Consider the following 20,982-nt stretch of genomic DNA (forward strand, 5'->3'; position numbering starts at 1 on the left):
ATCTTTTCAGAAAAACAGGATTAAATCACCTTTAAAGTCCTTTCAGATACAGTTTTATGTCTTTTTTCCTAAACCGAAGCATCTATTATTTTCCAACTGGAAAACAATAAAAACTAGAAACCAACTGAAAACTAGAAAGTTGTGAAAAACATAAAGTTATATTTTTCCATCCTAAGACTTATTATGTAACACTAAAGATGCTCTTATTATTAAGTAGCTTAAGTGCCAATGAATCTAATAAGCAAACACAAAAAAGCACGCTATTCTCATTATGTTGTCTTCAGTAAGGCATGTGGGTTTTATGTAAAGTAAGAAAAATGGGACTAAAACTGGAGAACTGGAAACAATCTGGCTCTGCCATGAAATGGTTCTGTTGACTCAAATCAGATCCCATAAACTTTCATTTTCCTACTTTTCATTATACAGATGCTAATATCTCTACCATCCTAAGATATGCAAGGCGAAATGTACAAGATGGCATGTAATTAGGGAAAAAGGTAGTCTTTCAGCCCATGCTTTGGTTGTTTTTAATTTAATACTAACATTACTTATTATTTTAAATAACATTGGTGAATAATTTTTAAACTTGTTCAAAGGAATTATGAGTTACAAAAAAAGTTTCAAAAATGATCTAATACACAGGGGCTATGTAATCACTGAAATCCCTACCCCCAAAATCTTGTCTACATATTAACAATAATCCAGCTCTCTACTATTAGAAATTCATTACATGGTTTTCTTGTCCTTTTTTAAATAATTTTTTTTATTATATGGTTTTCAAAGCATAAGATTTAGAGTAAAATAGTCCGGAATTCAAATGCTGGCTCCATCACAGGACGTAATATCTAGCTGTAAAAACCATCAGGGATTCTGTCCACAGGGAGAGATGGGAGTCCACTAAACACCCAGGTGTCCTCTTAAATGGCCAGCACACCCTCGACTCTGGTGCAGGGAGGGCAGATCGCAACCAACTAAAGACAGACTGGGTTGCACAGCTCCAGGTAAAGAGCTGAAGGGACTGCTACCAAGGTCCCTCTGCTGAGTCCCTCTCCCACACCGCCAACAGATGCCATCTTCCCTGGATCAAGCACTCCCCTCCAAACTGCATCAGCCTGGAGAAATACGACAGCCCTACCCTCCCAACTCCCTGTCGCGAGCCCTGTCTAGCTCATGCCTTTGGGAGGAGTCACCAAAAAAAAAACAAACAATCCAATTAAAAAGTGGACATAGGACCTAAACAGACAATTCTCCAAAGAGAACATACAGAAACCAATAGACATCTGAAGAGATGCTCAAAGTCACTCTCATCAGAGAAATGCAAATTAAAACCACAAAAAGATTATCATTTCACACCTGTCAGAATAGCTATCATCAATAAATCTACAAATGGTGAGGATATGAAGAAAAGAGAACCCGAATGCAGAACTGGTGAGAATGCAGATTGATGCAGCCACTATGAAAAACAGTATGCCACTATGAAAAACAGTATGAATGGTCCTCAAAAAATTAAAAGTGGAACTGTCTTATGACCCAGCAATTCCACTTCTGGGTATATATCCAAATAAACTCAAAACAGTAATTTGAAAGAATATGTGTACCCCTATGTTCACTGCAGCATTATTTATAATAGCCAAGATATGGAATCAATCCAAGTACCCATTAGTTGGATAAAAGAATTGTTGTACATACATACACACACATGACAGCCATAAAAAAGAATGAAATCTTACCATTTGTGACAGCATGGATAGACCTAGAGGATATTATGCAAAGTGAAATAAGTCAGTCAAAGACAAATACCATATGATTTCACTTATACTAGGAATCTAAAGAAGAGAATAAACAAACAAAATTGAAACAGACTCAGAGACAGAGAACAGACTGATGGTTCCCAGAGGAGAGTGAATGAAAGAGTTGAAGGTTAGATTAAAAAGTACAAATTGGTAGTTACAAAATAGCCATGGGGATGTAAAGTACAGCACAGGGAATGGTGTCAATAGTACTGTAACAACTATGTATGGTCCCAGGTGGGTCCTAGAAATATTGGGGGACCACTTTGTAAAGCATATGATTATCAAACCACTATGCTGTATACCTGAAACTAACACAAAATAATAGTGAATGTAAACTGTAACTGAAAAATAAAAAAATTTTAAATGAAATTAAGATATTCCCAGATAAAAGTGAGTGACTTCATTATCATTAAACCTGTGCTACCACAAATGCTAAAGGAAGTCTTTCAGGTTGAAATAAAAGGATGCTACTAGACAGTAACTCAAAGCCACATGAAAATATCAAGATCTCAGAGGTTTTAAATGTTGTACCACTTTACATGAAACTGAATTAAATTGCTTCCTTATTACCAAATGCACACTACAACCTTATGTTTCCATAACTCAATCAGTAACACCATTCTTGAAGCAGTCATAATCGAGACCTTCTGTATCAGTACCACAGATCTCTACAGGGCCAGAAACTGATTAGGTTGGATTATATAAACAAAAGGGCTCCAGATTCAATAACATAAGTAATGCTTTCCCCAGAGCTAATACCTTCTAAAGGTATCTGAAATAAACTAAACCAAAAACATAATTAAAACAAATTCAAACCATATGCTAACACTGCCTTAAATATATATACATATATATGTATGTATATATATGTGTATATGTTTATATTTTTAAATCAGCTCTCAAATATAATTGAGGTAGAGATCTATATATTTAGGAATATAGACCCTGGATACACAGTTCCTGTTTCTCTTCAACCAGGGAAAGAGTGCTCATTCAGCTACTCCAGCCAATGTTTGCTGAGCACCTACTCAGTCAGCGCTGTGCTCAAAGTGCTCGGCTGGTATTAGGGATGATGACAACGAAGGTGATGATGATTACTAACATGTATTAATAGAGAATGTACCATGTTCCAATAACTGACCCGGTATTTTATATGGTATTATTCATATTTGCACTTTACATTGAAGAAACTCGAGTGCAAATAATTAACTAAGCCACTTGTCTAAGTCACATCAGGGGTCAAACTGGGCAATCAGGTTAGAAAGCCCAGGCTCGGAAATATTACACTATATTTGCTCTATTACAAATTAGAGACATTCTGTGTTATCACACAGAGCTCAGAGTCTATTGTGGAAAGAAATATAACCCAGTATTGTTAAGTGTTCTGACAGAAGGAAATTGAGTGCTCTCTGAGCTGAGACAGATATCAGGGAAGGCTTCTTAGAAAAGACTTGTCCATTCCTCATCTGAAAAACTGAGATAAAACTACTTACCCTTTAGCAACACTGCAAAAACTGAGTAAAAGAATTTATATAAAGCAGGCAGAGCACAATGCCTAACAATCATTATTGTAATTATCTACCCCATTTACTGGCCCCAGACCAGGATAACAACTGGCCTGACAGGATGTAGCTTTTACTTCCTGATATTCTTGCTAAAAGGACAGAGACAGGAAGGAAGAAGAAGCTGGTGGGAGACAAACAAATGTTAACTGCTGCTCAGCATAATTCGCTGCCACCACCACACTGAGTGAGTGAAGCAATTTCTCAGTACATCTCGCCTTACTTATCACTGCCAAGTGAGCCGCTTAACTTTCAGAGCAAGGGTTCTTGAAACTGGTTTCATGGATAGTTTTTAAGGGCCTGAGAACTCCTGAAATAAATGCAAAATGGTGTACATAGATACACATTTTTTTCCTGGGCGAAGTCTGTCTTCATCAGATTTTCAAAGGAGCTCCTTGATACAAAAACAGTTAGTCAAAATATGAAAAATCAAACCACTAAACCTCATTCTCTGTGAAGATTAAAAATCCTTTTGTCAACAAAATCCTCTACTATATCTTCAAAAATAAGCTATTATTGAGTTGTTTTGCTTTATTTCATCATTTAACATATGGCCTTCTAGAATGCCATAAAGTGTAGGAATTAAATATGGGAAATATTCTAATATTTATAACATACTCTGACTTCTTCATTCAACCAACTAACCAACCTATACTGAGATTCTATGGTTTCAGGCAATGTGTGTCGGTTTGTTAACCTATCCAAATGAATACGACACAGCTCTTGACCTGAAGGAGTTCAGATTTTTTTAATGCATATTTTTAAAAGGACCACAATAAAATGTGGTGAGTAGTATTATAAAACACTAAAGTTTCTAGAAGTAGAAAGGAAAGAGTAACGAGCAATCAACCTTTCAGAGGTTTGACTAAGGAGATGGTATTTAAGCTGAACCATGAAGCATGAGTGAAAGTTTGTAAGGCAAAAGGTGCCTCAGGCAAAGGGGAACAGTAGGATCAGAGGCAAAGAAGAATTAAAAAGCAGTGGAATATTGAGGTGAGAGGTAATAAGCCTACCCACCAGGTGGCTGGAGAAAAGGGATAAAACTGAAATAGATTAGAGCATTTCCTGAACCCCGGGAGTACGAGGGCAAACATACTGTGTCTACTTTCAAGAAAGTTTACAGTGCTATCAGCAGATGAGTCTACTTTGTTGTGGGAGGTGGCTAAGACAGAAGAATGATCAGGATGCTAAGAGAACACCATGAGGGAAGAGCCTTTGTGTCATACTCAGAAAAGTGAACTAGATCTAGTTGGGAATGGGGAATCACTAAGGGATCTGAGTTGTTCTTCATACATCAAGTGGAGGTAGGATGGTCAAAAAGCTCAAAGCAGAGAGTTAATTAGGTTATAACAGTGATGCAGATAAGAGATAAATGCTAAAACGAAGACGGAAACACAAGAAAAAAGGGACAGATTTCAACAATGAGCGAATTATTTTCTCATCTATTACATACGCTAAGCATTAGGGTTATAATAGTGAACAAGTGAATAGTTCCTATGCTTAAAAAAGTACATAGTCTAGTTTTATTTTGCCAAACAAAATAGACAATTAGAATAAAGTACAGTAAATGTTATGACAAGTGTAAATATAAAAACAATGTACAACAGGCTATTACATAAGACTTGACAGGTACAGGGTTGTGACATACAATAGTCAGAGAAGGCTTCCCCCTCTGGAGGAAATGGTGTCCAAGGTGAAATCTGAAGGATGAGGAGTTAATTAGGCAAAGAAGATGAGACGGTAGGAATGATTTCAAGAAACATTTCAAAGACAGGAGCATAATGATGAAGGAAGAAACAATCTCAGGTTGCAGCCCAAGTGATTAGATGAACATCACTGAGAAAGGGGAATGAAAGAGACAGACAGCGGGCAGGGAAAGACTAGAAAGCCTGTCCTACTGGAGATTCAGATGAAAGCACCGCTGGGCAATAAAAAATACAGCTAAGGTGAGAGATGCAGGTATTTGCTAAGATTATCATAATACAATCATTGCTTTTCTTTCTTTAAGTTAAAAATATCATACTAATTTAGTCTGACTGACGTATTTAAATCCCTATGTAGCAAAAGTTAAAGGAATTAGTGACCTAATATAAACATTTATAAAATTGAATTTTAACAATCAATTTTAGCATGGGTACATGAGTCTCATCATGATGTTAATGGAGTTGACAGATGATGGAAGTTTGCCTACATTGTAGATCTCAAGTAAATAAAAGCCGAGGGAAAGTATTTTTACAAATGTCAAATCACATATAAATGTATTGCACATTTGTAAAATATGACTACAACCAAAAACCTAACAAGGCTTTGGAGGTATGTCATTTTCTTAACTAAAACAGTCACAAAATGTTAGACATGTTCTTTTTATGTTAGCTGGGATTCACTAAACAAGACGGCCTCTAGAACAACTTAACATTAGGGTTTCTAGAAGTTAATGAAACCTCAATTGATCAAAATAACTAAGAATTGCAAATGTTTGCACTGGCAAGAACATTTTATGTATGATGCTCTACTTCCCATTAAAACTCACAACAGAACATTTCACATGTTAGATAATGACTGATGAACTCAAGCACATCCTAGAACATTGGGCTATGTGTCTATTTTCATAGGCCTGACAGGCATAGAAGACAAGTATTTTCAAATCTAACAACTATTTAGTGTACATTACATAAAAGGCAAAAAATGTCAATAGACCATTTATGGACCATATGAAAATGAAAAGTCTACACACCATTACAGACTCAGTAATCAAATGTTTACTTCTCCTATTCTGAACCAAAGTAAATGTTTTTAAATCTTAATAAGAGTCACACTTATAACAGAAAGAAAACAGATGTAGAACTTACACAACCTGGTTTGGGTGCCAGTCAGCACGGTTGCTGACTTGATGTGTGACTTTGGGTTTGATTCTCCCCCCGCCCATGATTAAGAAAGTGGGGCTATATGATATTCAAGGGGTTTTGTTTTGTTTTTACTCTCTAGGATTCCAACATTAGAGGCTTTATGTAATAGGCAAAGGCCAATTTTTGAACAGAAAATAAGAATTTGGTAGGTATGCTTAAAACTAAGCAATGACATTTAGAAAGGTACCCAGCATAAGTTTACAGAATATCAAGTTATATTATTCAGAGATGCTGATCACTGAAATTACTGGCGACTTAAAGCCATACTGTCTTCAGCAGACATTTACCTCTCCAGAATTCATTTCTCTCTCTTGCAAACTGTTCACATGGGAATTCCCTCTCCGACTCATGTGGTGTCCGTGGCAAACTACCACCCACCACTCTCAGGACAGAGTTTGTGAAAAATCAAACTACATACATCCCTGGCCAGATTGTTTCAGGGTAGGCAGGACACTAAGCCAGCCCAATCAGGTTGAATCTTAGGAGTTGTGCAGGAACTGCCAGAAGAGAGGCACTCCACAGACTGGAAATTGTAAGTACATGAGGCTAGATTGCTATAGCCACCTTGACAACATAATCAGAAAATCCATCTGAAAATGGATCAACCCAGCAGAAGTGGAAACCAGAAATGGAGAGAGCAAGAGAACTGATTATATGGTTTGAGCCCCAGTATAAAGCTATGTTGTAAGTCACCACTACCTCTAAGAGCTCTTAATTTCACAAGTCGACAAATTCAGTCCCACTTAAGTATGCCTGGGTTGAGTTCCCTCTTGCAATGGGAAAAAAATCACAAACAAGTTTCTCTGCAGCAATCTCACTACAGTCTCATGGATGAGGAAAGATCATTACCAAGTTCTTGCAAACAGTCCAGATAAATTATTTAATTCCCTTATGTCTAAATACCACCAATAAAATAAAGTATCAGTCAATGTCCGCATCAAAGTGTTGTCAAGGTAAAGAAGGGGGTTTGTGTAAATGCAGTGATATTTAAATACAATGCCTTATAGATGGAAAAAGTCTCACTTTTAAAAAAGTAATTTTAGCCTTGGCCAGCGTGGATCCACAGGTTGGAGCAATGTCCCATAAATCGAAAGGTCGTACATTGGGTTCCCAGTCAGGGCACAGCCTAAGTTGCAGGTTTGTTCCTGGGCTGGGGTGTGTACGGGAAGCAACCAGTTGACGTTTCTCTCTTACATGAATGTTTCTCTCTTTCTCTCTCCCCAATTCCCTTCCTCTCTCTCGAAAAACTTAATAAGCACGTCCTCGGGTGAGGATTTAAACAAAAGTAATTTTAGGAGGTTATTTTTACAATGAGTATGGCCATAAAGTTTCCAAGGAAAAGGGAAATTAAGGAAATATCAATAGTGTCTGCTGTTATTAGAATCAAATCTGATTGTATTCAAGTCTGTTCTACATGGTACCTATGCAAAGAAAGGAGATTTTACTCTAAATCAAGTAGTCCTGAGATTAGGTATTGGTTCTACAGTTGACAGATTTGTATGACTTTCACCAAAATAACCTCTCTAAGCATCTAAACTCCTAACGTATGAAACAGAAGCAATAAATATCTATCTCAAATCATAAGGCTTTTGAGAGGATCAAATGGGATAGCAACTATGAAAGCTCTTAGCATGGTCTCTGCATTTAATATTCCTTCCACAAAGTGGAATGCAAGCTAGTCTTATAATTCACTTCCTTAATAGACTGTGCTCTTAAACAACGTTTTTCTAGTGTGTTATTCAAATATCTAAAGTTAGAGGAACACTGTATTTCATTCATTCTAACATACAAAGTTTTCACTGTCTGAAATCAAAGAGTATCTAACATTTGATGACAAGCCATTGTTTATTTGGCTTTTTTAAGTGAATTTTCTTTTTTTTTTTTTAGTGGTACAGAGGAAAACAGTGCCTCTTGCAATTAAAGGTTGCCTGAGATTTGATGAAATAAGGTGTATCAATTCCCAATTGAAGAACCATGCTACTTAACCAAGTAAAGTAGTATTTACTAAGAAAGAGAAAGAGAGAGATATTTATACAGTCAGCTGTAATAATTTTATTTACATACCTCTGCAGGTCAACTAGCTCATTGTTAAGGGTATCTAGCTCCTTAATGGCAGAGAAATCTGCAACAGGACTTGATCCTATGATGTTCTAAAAACAAAAAGTTCACAATTATACATTATTACTCTAAAATTATATATGCCAAAGCATTTAAAATGTTTAAAAGTACTACATGGATATAGGGTATTACATTTTTTATGGTATTACCAACAATTTTAATTTATTTAAGAACACCCTATCTAGTACAATTTTAAACGCACACTGTTATGTACTAAGGTATTTTCCCTTAAATTCTCTAAAAGTTATTGTTCTAGATTATGTACCATCACTTCAGATCCCAATGTCTTTGTCACTTGATTCTAGCCTGTCCAGAACTTGTAGCACAGCCGTATCCGATTTATAAAGTAATTCCCCCACTGAAGTGTATATTTCTTGTGGAGATCAATGGTGATTTATTTGTATTTGTACCATGTGCCACAAAGTATACAAATATTTGTTGAGTCTTAGAAGTAAATGGTGGTTGGTTTTATTCAACAAATGTTTACTTTTGTTAAATACTTTTCATGTCTATTTAAAGTAAAATCAGCTGCTCATGCATGTTCCATAGTAAATATTATCACCGTATATGAAACTATCTTCATATATCACATTCTTTACATGTTTCTCCTTCAATAATGAAGGTGTCAAAATTGGTCTCTGAATTTTACTTGCAGTTAGAAAATCTTGCTGGGTTTATTTTGGGCTCTACTATTTTACTAGCTGCATGATCTTCACTGTAAAACAGAGAAGTAATTTCTTCCCTGAATACTTTAAAATTAAATGAAATAAATAATACATGTGGAGTCATTCTACAAATTTCATATTTTATACATTTAAGTTATTCTTGTAATTAACTTCCTCAACAGAAGATGCTGTTAAAAGATGGATGGCCCTGGCCCTGGCTGGTGTGGCTCAGGGGACTGAGTGCCGGCCTGTGAACCAAAGGGTCACTGGTTTGATTCCTAGTCAGGGCACATGCCTGAGTTGTGAGCCAGGTCCCCAGTCAGGGTATGTAAGAGGCAACCACACATTGATGTTTCTCTCCTTCTCTTCCTCCTTCCCTTCCCCTCTGTCTAAAAATAAATAAATTTTAAAAAAATTTAAAAAGATGGATGGCCTCTCAATGAGCTGCTTCTACCTCAGCTCAATCTCCTTTGTGAAATGACTTCCACAGCTCTCTTATCACTCTAACTCAAAAAGAGTGACTCACATTTGACTGTCATTCACTATTAAAAAATATCATTTATAAGAAGAGTGAAACAAACAAGTTTAACCTCAAACAAGTTATAAGGTGACACCACAGACAACTCCAAAGGATGATGAGTGTACTGTAGTCAGGGCACAGCTTGTGTCACTCAGCTGCTGACACAAAAGCAAACTCCCGTACTGAAGCAATAAAATGACATGCAGACAGGAAACAAACAGGACATCCAGTATAAAAAGGGCATACACAGAAAAATGTACTGTGTTCCCTTCTTTCAAAATATGTTCTCACCCTGTTGTGTACATTACCCCAAAGTTCCACTTTGGTGACTTTAAGTGGATCAGAGAGCCTCGGGAAGGCAAGTTAGAACACATACAAAGACCAAGTAACAGACATGCGATAGAGGCATGCTGTTTAGGTTATTTTCTCTGCATTAACTTTGCTGCATAAAAAACCTCTAACATCAAAATGTATCTTGTAAACCCAAAACTGTAATACTAAAAAGGCATAAAGTAAAGCTCTAACCTTGAGAGAGTAAAGAAACTGAGAGTACAAGAAAGGCGAAAAGCAGAGTGCTGCAGAAGGGAAAAAATAGTCCAAACTAGAAAAAACACAGAAAGGAAAGCAACATTCAAAAAAGGATTAGTCAAAGCTACAAAAAAATGCAGTTCTCAAAAAAAAATCAGCTTATAAAAAGAGATTATTGTACAGACAAAATAAATGTTAATTTTAAAAATCCCATTTTCATGAATAGCACTGATATCTGACATAAACAGATAAGTCTATGCTCTCTTTAGTGAATAAACTTTAAACGAATCTATTACATTAAAAACTGTAGAGCAGACACAACTTGAAGTGTCTACTAGTGTCACAGAGACGTCAATGAACAAACAATTTGCTTCAGCAAGTTGTCGTATCTGTAATTTGTGTTCGTGGGACACTAAGTGGGTATAAAATGAAGGCAGCGAGAGGGGGAAAAACCAGTCACATAAGTAAAAGAAAGGGGAATACAACACAGCACTCTGTAACTGCAAGAGAGTCACAGCAGAGGACGTGAACAGATTTGCAACCTTTACCTTTCTGGTGGCATCATTTTAGCCTTCTCCACAATTTAGGGAACCCACATCCCACATCACAAGAAATCTCAAAAAACTCATAAAATGTTCCTCCCCCAAAACTCACAAAGCCAATAATCAAATACTTATTTTATTTAAAAATAAGTAACTTCTATACCTGGTGGCCATAAATTTCCATTTAGACAACTTGGAAACAAATTAAATTTTGACTTTTATTAGGTTTGTTTAAATGGGATTTTTTTAAACCTATGTGACAAAATTAATGCAAAACCGAAATATTCTATTGACATTTTAAAGAGTGCTTTTCTGGAATCACACATTTGACAACTCCTATAACGCTGAAGAGTCACCACAGCAATGATTACTTTATAGGTCACAAGAAATTTAAAGATTCAGAGTATGTATTTTTAATAGCAAATAGCCACTAGAGTATGCAAATCCAATGCACTACACTTGGAAGGGTTTCTAGAGGAGGAGAGAAAAATCCAGGCACCACATGGCTAACCAATGGAGTTTTGAAAATTTGTACTGATGGCCCAAAACCAAAAGCAGCAGAGCTTCTTTCTAGCTGTGCAGGTATGAAATTCAGTTGTGTGCTCAGGAACAGAAGGTCATCAACACGGCGAAAACCACACAGTTTCAACATAAAGTTTTTCTTGTATTTTTTTTTAATTTAAAACTGATACCAAGCAATTATAATCTCCTTGATTTTGTTTTCAGATTTGTATTCTTTTTTGTTAAGAGTGAATCATCGAATGGAACATAATAATTAATTCTTATGAATTTCATTTAAATTTTATACCCTATTCATAAAAATTAATCCTCGAATCCAGGAAAAATCCACAAAGGGGGGGGAAAAAGACCACATTTTCCCAATTTGGAGACTGGAAATGTGGATGCCATGTGTAATGAATGATGGGGTCAACGAGGGACAGCTCAAAGATGTCGTACATGCATTCAGCATATTTACAGTCACAAACCAAACCACAAACAGCACACTACTCTGCTCCCAGCCAGATACACTGTTCCACTGTTCCGTCCAAACCCAGTCTGTCATCTGACATAGTACTTGTTCCTTTCTATAAGTGCATTCAGGTTTTCTTTTAAGTCATCTTACCTTTTGTAAACTGGCCCTGTCTGATGGTGGAATCATCTCAGGAGTAAGAGTGTGAGGAGGATCAATACCCTTTATTAACTTCTGATTGATTAGATGAAAAGCTAAGGCAAACTGATCCTTTGAAAGCTTCCCACAGTCCTTTGTGTCACACAATGCCCTGTACAAATAAACACAGAGTATATAAATGCCACAACCACCACTCTAAAAACCTAGTAAGACTATATAGCTTTTTAAAAATGATCACTTGAATTAAAAAAGGAAGTCTTACTAATTTGTAGCTTGCCCAAAACTCAATCCAGTGTTAGAAGAGATCAAAAAAAGATAAAGACTGACAGAATGTTCATCCTGGTGCTGAGCAGGGGTCTCTAATCATGGTTTGTTTTGTACTTTTTCTTACCAATTTTCACAGCCACTACTGAGCAAGAGTTACAGTGGACCAAAGAATCCCAACAATGTCTACTCCCAAAATTTCAACATTAAAAGATGTAAAAAAATGAAACCTAAGTTTCAACAAATTTGGTTCATTAGTGGCATTAGCAAAATTCTGAAACAAGCAAAACTTTCCACGTCAGCTTGCTTCCACAGCTCTTGGAGTGGGAGGGGATGAGGATCAACGAGTCAGAGCAGGAACAACAGCTGCAAATGGAGATCACGTGCGAAGAAAGAGCAACAATCTGGAAAGCTTTACAAAGTCACTTGAAGAAAAACAGCACATGTTTTATTCTATTTTCTTCTTTTTTTAAGGTTAGCTTTCTGAAGTCCTGATCTGTCTGATTCACTGAAAACCAGTATGGCCCAAAAGACAGACTATAGGTTACAGTGTCAAAGAAACCTTGAATTCTACCTTTCCTACTTATTCTTGTGATCTTAGCCAAATTTTCTAACCTCTCCAAGCCTTAGTTTCTTCATCTATAGAAATAACATCCATCTTGCAGGTTACTGTGAGAATTAAAGACAAAGTACATAAAAAGTGTGGGCATAATGCCACACCCCTAACAGCTGCCATTTTACTGAGCATTGTGCCGACCCCAGGCACTCAAAAGTGGCAGCTATTATTAGTTATGCATATAATCTTCCCAGTCTTGGGTTCTTGTCCCTTTGTTCTTTTCTAAGTTTCTCTTTGCAACTATGTGGTTCCACTTCTAATGGTTGCTTCTCCTTGAAAACATCAAGTTAACCTCTGCCAGTCATATGGGTTGGCAGCTGGCACACTCTGAAGCGTGTTCATGTACATTATCTCACTGAATGTGAAAGGCATGAGACACATTAAGGCTTGTCTTTTTTAAGGACCAAGAATGTAATTCATATGTGAAGGTATAAAAGTATATATATACCCTACAGAATTATACAAATATGTTTGAAGACATTTCAAATTTCAGATTTTGGATTCTCCCTTAAAAATTTAAGTTTGATGAACTGATATAAATAGATGCTGTATTTTAACATTCTAATAACAATTAATTGACACTGTCAATCTTATAAAACTTTAGGTAGCCTATTCCCAAGCTTATGTCCATTATCCAGAAGAAATCTTCAGTTTTAAATTTTTCAATAAAGAATGCTGAAACAAAAAGTTTCGTATTTACAAATGCCTAAAACTAATGCACAAAACCAGATTTGATTCAAACCCAAATTTGTTTTTTAAATCGATTTAAATGAAGTCTTACCAAATATGGGCTAGTAAAGTAGAAGGTAAACCTGTCTTCAGAAAGATTTCACGAACTTCCAATCCAGATACAAATCCATCATTATCTTTATCAGTTTTCAGAAAGATGTCATCATATTTAGCTTTTTCTGCAGGTGACACAACCCACTGCAGAGGAAAATGTACATATATATATATTATTTCTGCCAAGTGAAACAAACATTGAAGTGGTATCTTTCAACGCGTAACAGTATCCGTCACAAATTCTGAGCAATTCTACCCCACACTGACTACTATCTATAGCGACAGTGCATCATCTTCATCACACCCCCAACCAAAACACTGTGGTAAAGAGAAAATTACAGAAGAAAAATATAGGTCTGTGGGACTATAAAGATGTCCATTTTACTTTTTTCCTTTTTAAGTAATGAGTAAATTTGAACACAGTTAACTCTTGACTTATGAATGACCACATGAATATGGGTTGGGAGAGTCTGTTTAAACAAAATATTCAGATAATTCTCAATCTCCAATTTTTATAGTTTCATTCAGCACTGTTAACTATGGCCAAATTGGCTGATTTGCATAGCCTGCCATTATTTTCCTTTTTTCAACCTAACAAAAAGCAAGTTGGAGGGAAAAAAGGCGTTGGATAGCCCGAAATTGGATAATCTGAACCCAAAGAATCAAGAGTTAACTGGAAATTAAACAAACAAAACACCTGTTAACTAGTTAGGGCAAGCATGCCAGATTAGCATGGAGCATCTGCTACCTCCAACTTTAATACCAGGTAGATCAAGGCAAAGCCAACGAACCATCCATATGACCTAAGTAAGGCCAAATGCAGGAGAAGGATTATCTCTTTTCTCTGGGACATCACATTATGCAGATTCAACCAGAGAGAGCTCTAAATCTTGATCCCTTTGATTGCTCCTTTTATCTTCATCAAGCATTCAACTGTTAAATGCCATGCATTTTTTTTTTAAAGTTAACACTGATAAATCTATACCTGTCTTAATGGTGCTTTGGTAGGTAAAATGCCTACACGTGGTAAGGAGTGGTAAGATTCCTTGGCTGATGCTGAAGCCCTGGGGACCAACCGCATAGGGCCTGATATACTGACCGTTTTCCTCTTAGAAGGTGGCACCAAGGCTGGAGGCAAGGACATTGGCACGGGTTCTTTCTCCAGTGCGCAGTATACCAAAAACATGGCCTTCAAAATAGATGAACCAGGGTCATATATATTAAAATCATTAATAACATCTACCCATTGAATTAAATATTGTTCAATACCAAAGTATCTTTAATACATCTCAAATCCCTTTTTTAAGAAATTGAGCTGGGAAGGAAAGAAAGTGGAAGAGAGGGAGATATGAAAGAAAGGAGGGAGAAAGAAAAATAAATTAAAATAAAATAAGTTCCTAAGCAACTTTCAGGAAGATATCCTGAGTAGCGAAATCTTAGAGAAACACCCTTCAGCAAAAAATTCTTGCAATGCCAAAGGCAAATGACCTGGGGAAAAATATTTGCAAAGAAAAAGCTAATCTCCCTAAAGTATAAAGAATTCCTAGGAATTAACAAGAAAAAAAATTCAATAGGAAAATAGGCAGAGTATGAACAGATATTTTACAGGAAAACTACAAATGGCCTTACCCTTTAATACACAAAAACATGCTCACTCTCACTCACATAAAAAATACAAGTTAAAATTATATTAAAATACAATTTTCCACTTAATTGGCAAAAATCCAGAGTTTCATAACACTTCGTTAGCTTGATGAGGCAAACAAATACACTGCTAGTGGGAATTCAAACTGGTACAAAGTCTATGAAGGACAAATTGGCAACATTTTCCAAACTTATTTCCCCTTTGGCTGAGCAATCACATTTGGAAATCTATCCTGACTTACCTGATTACATAAGAAACGCTGTATGAAAAAAATTACAGAATTTCCTATATCAGCACCCAAGTGCTCATCAATTGAAAACTGGTTTAAAAAATTATGGTATATATCCATACAATGAAATACTATAAAACAAAAAAATGCAGGGGAACATTCTATATCTTGGCTGTGGTGGCATCTTCACATGTATATACAATGATCAAAACTCATCACATTATACACTTAAACTAAGTGCAGTTCATTGTATATTAAGTAGTCTTTAATAAAAGTGACCAGAAAAAAAAATCACGGAGCTCTCTATATGAAAGACATTCGAGATACACTGTTATACATGACAAAAGCACAGTGTTGGACAGTATATATAACTGTGTATACTGTGTTATCTTCTATGGTAAGGGGGTAATAATTACTCAGATTTGTTTATTTTGCATTAAGAAATTCTGCAAGGACAAATAAGAAACCAAGAAAAGTGGTTCATTATGGAGTAGTATAAATGGGCCAGCTGAGGGCAATGACAGGACTGGGATTTTCCCACTGAATATTCTCTTATAGTGTACTGATTTCTGAACCATGAGAATGTATTACCTATTACACTTGTTTTTTATTATTAAATACATAAAGCACTTGCACAAACAAGACAACCTACGTATAGACAGTATCAGGATATTGCTTCCACTTTGAATTCAAGGGACCTTCCACACTTTAAGAAGATGAAAATTTCCCACAACTATCTTCAAGCATATGAAATTACTCAACCTGGAACCCCAGAAAGGTTACAATAACAACAGGAAGAAAGATTTAATACTTAACTTTTTTCTTCCATTAAAAATGACCATTGTTCCCCCAAATAAGTTTGCTTCTAATTCTAAGTTTTGTGGGACTTTAAAATACTTATTGAACACCTAACACAATCCATGATTTCTGTGATTACTAGTATTATTTTACAAATGAAGAAACTGAGGCTAAGTTATGTTAAGTAACTTGTCCAATATATTCTTAAGAGGTGATAGAGTAAAGTTTAAACCAAGATCTTCTGGCTACAAAGCTCTTTTTTCCAGATTTGATCATCTGTATTAAGAGCACATGTAATTTTACAATACCACGCTCTCTTCTACAAGAAATAAAACCAACCTTTGTCCTGGCTGGGTGGGTCAGTTGGTTGGAATGTCAACCCCTATACCAAAAGGTTGCAGGTTCAATTCCACATCAGGGCACATACCTAGTTTGCAGGTTCAATTCCTGGTCAGGGTGCATATAGGAGTCAACTGATTGATAATTTGCTCTCACATTGATGTTTTTTCTTTCTCTCTCTCTCTCTCAATGTCTCTCTCCTCCCTTCCCTCCTTCCTTCCTCCCTTCCTCTCTTAAATCAATAAACATATAGGATTTTTTAAAAAAAAAAAACAACTAACCTTTAACCCATTGGTATCCAAATTGTAGTAGGCATCAGAACTACCTGAGTAGCCTGATAAAGCACAGATTTCTGGGCCCTCCTCCCAGAATTCTAGAATCAATAAAGCTGCAGTTGGGTAAAGAATTTCTAGGAAGTTCCCAGGTGATGCTGATGCTGTTTATTCTGAGACCACATTTAACCATTTGATCCAAACCAACAATTCTCCTTTCTTCATTCACTAGTCAACTTGAGCATTCAATTTCAGTTTTCTTGCTTTTTCTAATTTCAGTTTTAGAAACACAAATTTTCTATCTCCAAAAGCTTAAGCCTCCAGAAAAAAAAAAACCAACCTGGCTAGCACACACGTTCAACCAAATAAGCAATATCCCTAATATTATCAGATTGACACTGAGCTAAAAGAAGTGATTAATGGGAACACTGAAGGTCAGCATTCCTCTTGCTGCAGATGGGAGTCATTTCCTGGAAAAGTGGACACTAGAAGCAAAAAAAGCTATGTCAGCCATCAGCTGCCAATAGACAACACATTTTTTGAAAGTTAAAAATATACTATATTATTAATTTCATGTTGCCTTGAAAATATCTTGACAAAAGTGTAGTCAATTTTTCTACAAAACAAAACAAGAAAGTGACTTTGTTTGTTTTCTTACAATACTGTGCTTTATCCCAACCAAAGTCTGTCATCAAAACAAATGTAGCAACTAAATCAAATGATGACCATACTCAACACACACACAAAAGGTCTGGTTGGCAACTAGTTTCTAAACCAAAATGTATTAGCAAATGCATTTACACAGCCTGAGGCAGACACTTAACCAAGAAGCATTTAGAGTATCTTTCTGAAGATTTCAATGTAAAAAGACCAAAAATAAACCTAAGCTTAGTCCAGGATATCAGAGAAAAGGACAAAGAGAAACTTAAACATAATAAAATAGGTATTGTGGATATATATAAGTCTAAAATATCCTGTACAGAAACATTAGCATATCCAGAGAGCATATGTAAAAATAGATCATAAACTTGGCAACAAAGAAAATCTTGAGACCCAAGATGGCGGAGGAGTAAGTAGAAGCTACACTAACCTCCCTTCTCCCAGGACCAATCTGGAATTACAACTACAATGTAGAGAAATCATCCTAAATAACCAAATGAACACTAGCTGGAGAGAAGTCTTACAACCACAGACAGAAGAAGCCACATCACCACAATGTGACTGGTAGGGAGTACGGAGATGAGAGAGGTCTGGCTGGGCTCTCCCAGGCAGCAGCTAAAGTTTCAGAGGGACATTTTAGTGGCTGGGGCGGGGGGATGGCATTTCCCCTGAGAAGTGTGGGGTCTAAAACCAAAGCTGGACTCTCCAGCCTACAGCGCCAGAGCCAGGAAGGAACCCAAGTAACACATGGCTATGAAAAGCAACAGGGTTTCTGTCTGTCAGAAGAGACAGCTTGAGATACAGAGCCTCTTAAAGGGCCAATGCACAATATTTCATTTGCAGCCACTTACCCGGGGTCCCAAAAGAGGGAGGGTAGAGTGGACTAGAGATGCTTGAGGAAAGTCTGGGGTTGGTGGCTCTGGGGGGAGAACTGGAGGAACAATCACCAGGATCCCTGTGCTAAGTCATCCCCCATACAGCAAAAGCCATCTTTCTCAGGCAGAGCTCTCCCCCGCAAGTGGCACCGGAATGAGGGAAAGCAATAGCCCTATCCTGTGGAGCTTAAGCCATGCTGTTAAGTATAGCTTGAAGCTATATTACTGAGCAGTTAACAACTAAGGCAGATCTCAGGGAGCTCTGAGGCCTCAGCTGACCTTTCCCTGGGCAGGGTCCTGCCTTCGTGTGCAGCCTTGTTCTTTCTGCACACACCCAGGCCCAGCAGAGGAAGCCACAAGCTGTGAGCCACTGATAGCTCCAGCCCAAATGTCCACCAGTAGATGAGTGGATAAAACAACTATAGGACATTTACTCGGCTGTAAAAAAAAGAAGAAAATTTTATCCTTTGTGACAGTATGGAAGGACCTGGAGAACATTATACGAAATGAAATAAGCCAGTCAGAGAAAGACAAATACCAATGATTTCACTCATATGTGGAATCTAGTGAACAAACTGAACTAAAAAGGAAAACAAGACAGATTTGTGGATAGCAAGATGACAGCTAAGGAAGGAAGGGGGGGTTAGAGGTGGAGGGACTAAGCAAAAAGGAAAAAAGACTCATGGACATAGACAACAGTATGGTGACTGCTGGGGGGGAGGGGGTATAAGAAAACTAAATGGCAATAGGAAAAAAATGCAATTAAAAAATAAAGTACAAAAGAAAATCTTAACAAATTTTTTTAAGGAGAGATTTTCTTTTAATCCTCACCTGAGGATACGTTCACTGATTTGAGAGAGAGACACACACACATCATATAGAAAGAAACATCGACTCGCTACCTCCCATACACACCCTGACCAGGGACCGGATGTGCAGCCTAGTTATGTGCCCTTATTGGCAATAGAACCACAACCTTTTGGTTTACAGGACAATGCTCCAACCAAGTCACCTGGCCAGGGTTACCTAAAGGTTGTAACGACCACATTCTCAAGTCATAATCTAATCAGCTAAAATATATCAAAGGGAACAAAACCAAACAAACATATTTAAATACTTTAAAAGTAGGAAACACTCCTAAATAGATGAGCAAAAAAACCCTAAAAATTATCTAAAAAGTAGTGAAAATAAGAGAGTACTTTGCACCAATATCTGTGAATCCAACTAAACCTGTATTCAGGGGAAAAAATGTCTTTTAAATGCTTTGAATATTAAAGATAAAAAACAAAAGGACTTAGTACTCATTTTCAGAATTATTTTTAAAAAAGTAAACCAAAAGAAACTAGGAAGGTGCAATTAAGATAAAAGTTGGAAAGAATAAAAGTCAATACATAAGAGAAAGAATAAATAAATCCAAAAGATATCTTTATTAAAAAATCAATAAAGTAGATAAACTCTAATTAAAGAAAAAATGAGGAGAAAAAAAAAACAAGTAAGATTTGGAATGAAAAAGGACTATGATCACAAACCCAGAAGAGATTAAAAGAATAATGCAAATAAATCTGTGGCAACAAGTTTGAAAGTCAAAGAAATGGATAATTTCTTAGCAAAATAAAGGAAGAAAATTTGAACAGACTAATTTGAAAATAAGAGATTAGAACGGGTGTTAGAAATTTACCATTCATGAGTTCACAGCAGAATTTTATCTAACCTTTGTGGAAAAAATGAATACAACTCTATTTGAAATTAACTCTCTAATTACTAAGGACAACATGTCTTCAGATAAGATGTCAGAACTTTCTCAGAATACATAAATGAAATGAAACTAAAATGTTATTCATGTTTTCCTTTAAAGAAAAACAAACTGAAAATTTAGGCATATATGCGAAGTTAAATTATCCTATAGCAGAAGCAGATACAGAGATGCTTGGTCAAGTTGAGATACAAATGACAACACTCTTCAGCATCTTCACAGTGCATTATCCAAAGTATGTATTTGCATGTATCTTAAAGTTAAATAAAATGAAGAGAGCAAACACATTTTCTATTATCCATTTGTTTAAAAATATTTATTGATGACCTATAAATTCTAGGTAAAAATAATCATACCAACAATCTTAGGGAAATAAGTTTTCCTATAGGATGAACTGAAAGGGGAAATTTTCACTTGAGAAAGCCGTTACGGTGTTTAAGATTGTAAGAGCATTAGGTCACTTACCACTGCAAACTCATCTCTGTCAAGCATTCCATCATGGTCAATGTCACTCAACTCCCAAACCTTAAAAAATAATAATAATCATCAATGAGAAAAATAATGTTCTTTCATTTCATGTGTTACATGTAAACACTAAATATAAAAGTTGGGGTAAAAGCTTCACCTAAACGTGTATTTTTTCTGAGAAATTTCAATTATGCTTATTATTATATTGCTATTATATTAAATGCTATATTAACATTACTATAAAAAGAAATAACTCAAATACATTTTAAATAGAAATTCCTTTACAAATTTTTAAAACTATTTTCTTACTCTCAAGTCATAAAACAATTATGTATACAGTACTTCAGACAACTATTGTACAATGCTTTGTCACAAACATCATCTAAATTAATTCATGCAGCAGCTCCATGTGGTGCTAACAACCCTGTTTTCCCTGCACTACAGAACCCCTAATCCACTAAAAGAAATATGCAACAAATACCATGTTATGGATCATTAACTAGCTAATAAGGTCCAG

At 36.2% G+C, this 20,982-nt stretch overlaps 1 protein-coding gene across 6 annotated transcripts in view; it reads right to left on the reverse strand.

Annotated features, from left to right (window-relative positions):
• EPS15 (epidermal growth factor receptor pathway substrate 15) overlaps positions 1-20,982 on the reverse strand; it is a 128,735-nt gene that overhangs the window by 59,342 nt on the left and 48,411 nt on the right. For all 6 annotated transcript variants that reach the window (XM_028511330.2, XM_036026068.1, XM_028511335.2 and 3 more), the window contains exons 8-12: positions 20,463-20,522; positions 14,526-14,615; positions 13,425-13,570; positions 11,758-11,914; positions 8,326-8,411 (exon numbers count right to left, since the gene is read on the reverse strand). In XM_028511330.2, coding sequence (XP_028367131.1) covers positions 8,326-8,411; positions 11,758-11,914; positions 13,425-13,570; positions 14,526-14,615; positions 20,463-20,522 — 539 coding nt within the window. The remainder of the gene's footprint in view (positions 1-8,325; positions 8,412-11,757; positions 11,915-13,424; positions 13,571-14,525; positions 14,616-20,462; positions 20,523-20,982) is intronic.

Source organism: Phyllostomus discolor, chromosome 5 (genome assembly GCF_004126475.2).
Source record: "Phyllostomus discolor isolate MPI-MPIP mPhyDis1 chromosome 5, mPhyDis1.pri.v3, whole genome shotgun sequence".
In the NCBI taxonomy this organism is placed as follows: domain Eukaryota; kingdom Metazoa; phylum Chordata; class Mammalia; order Chiroptera; family Phyllostomidae; genus Phyllostomus; species Phyllostomus discolor.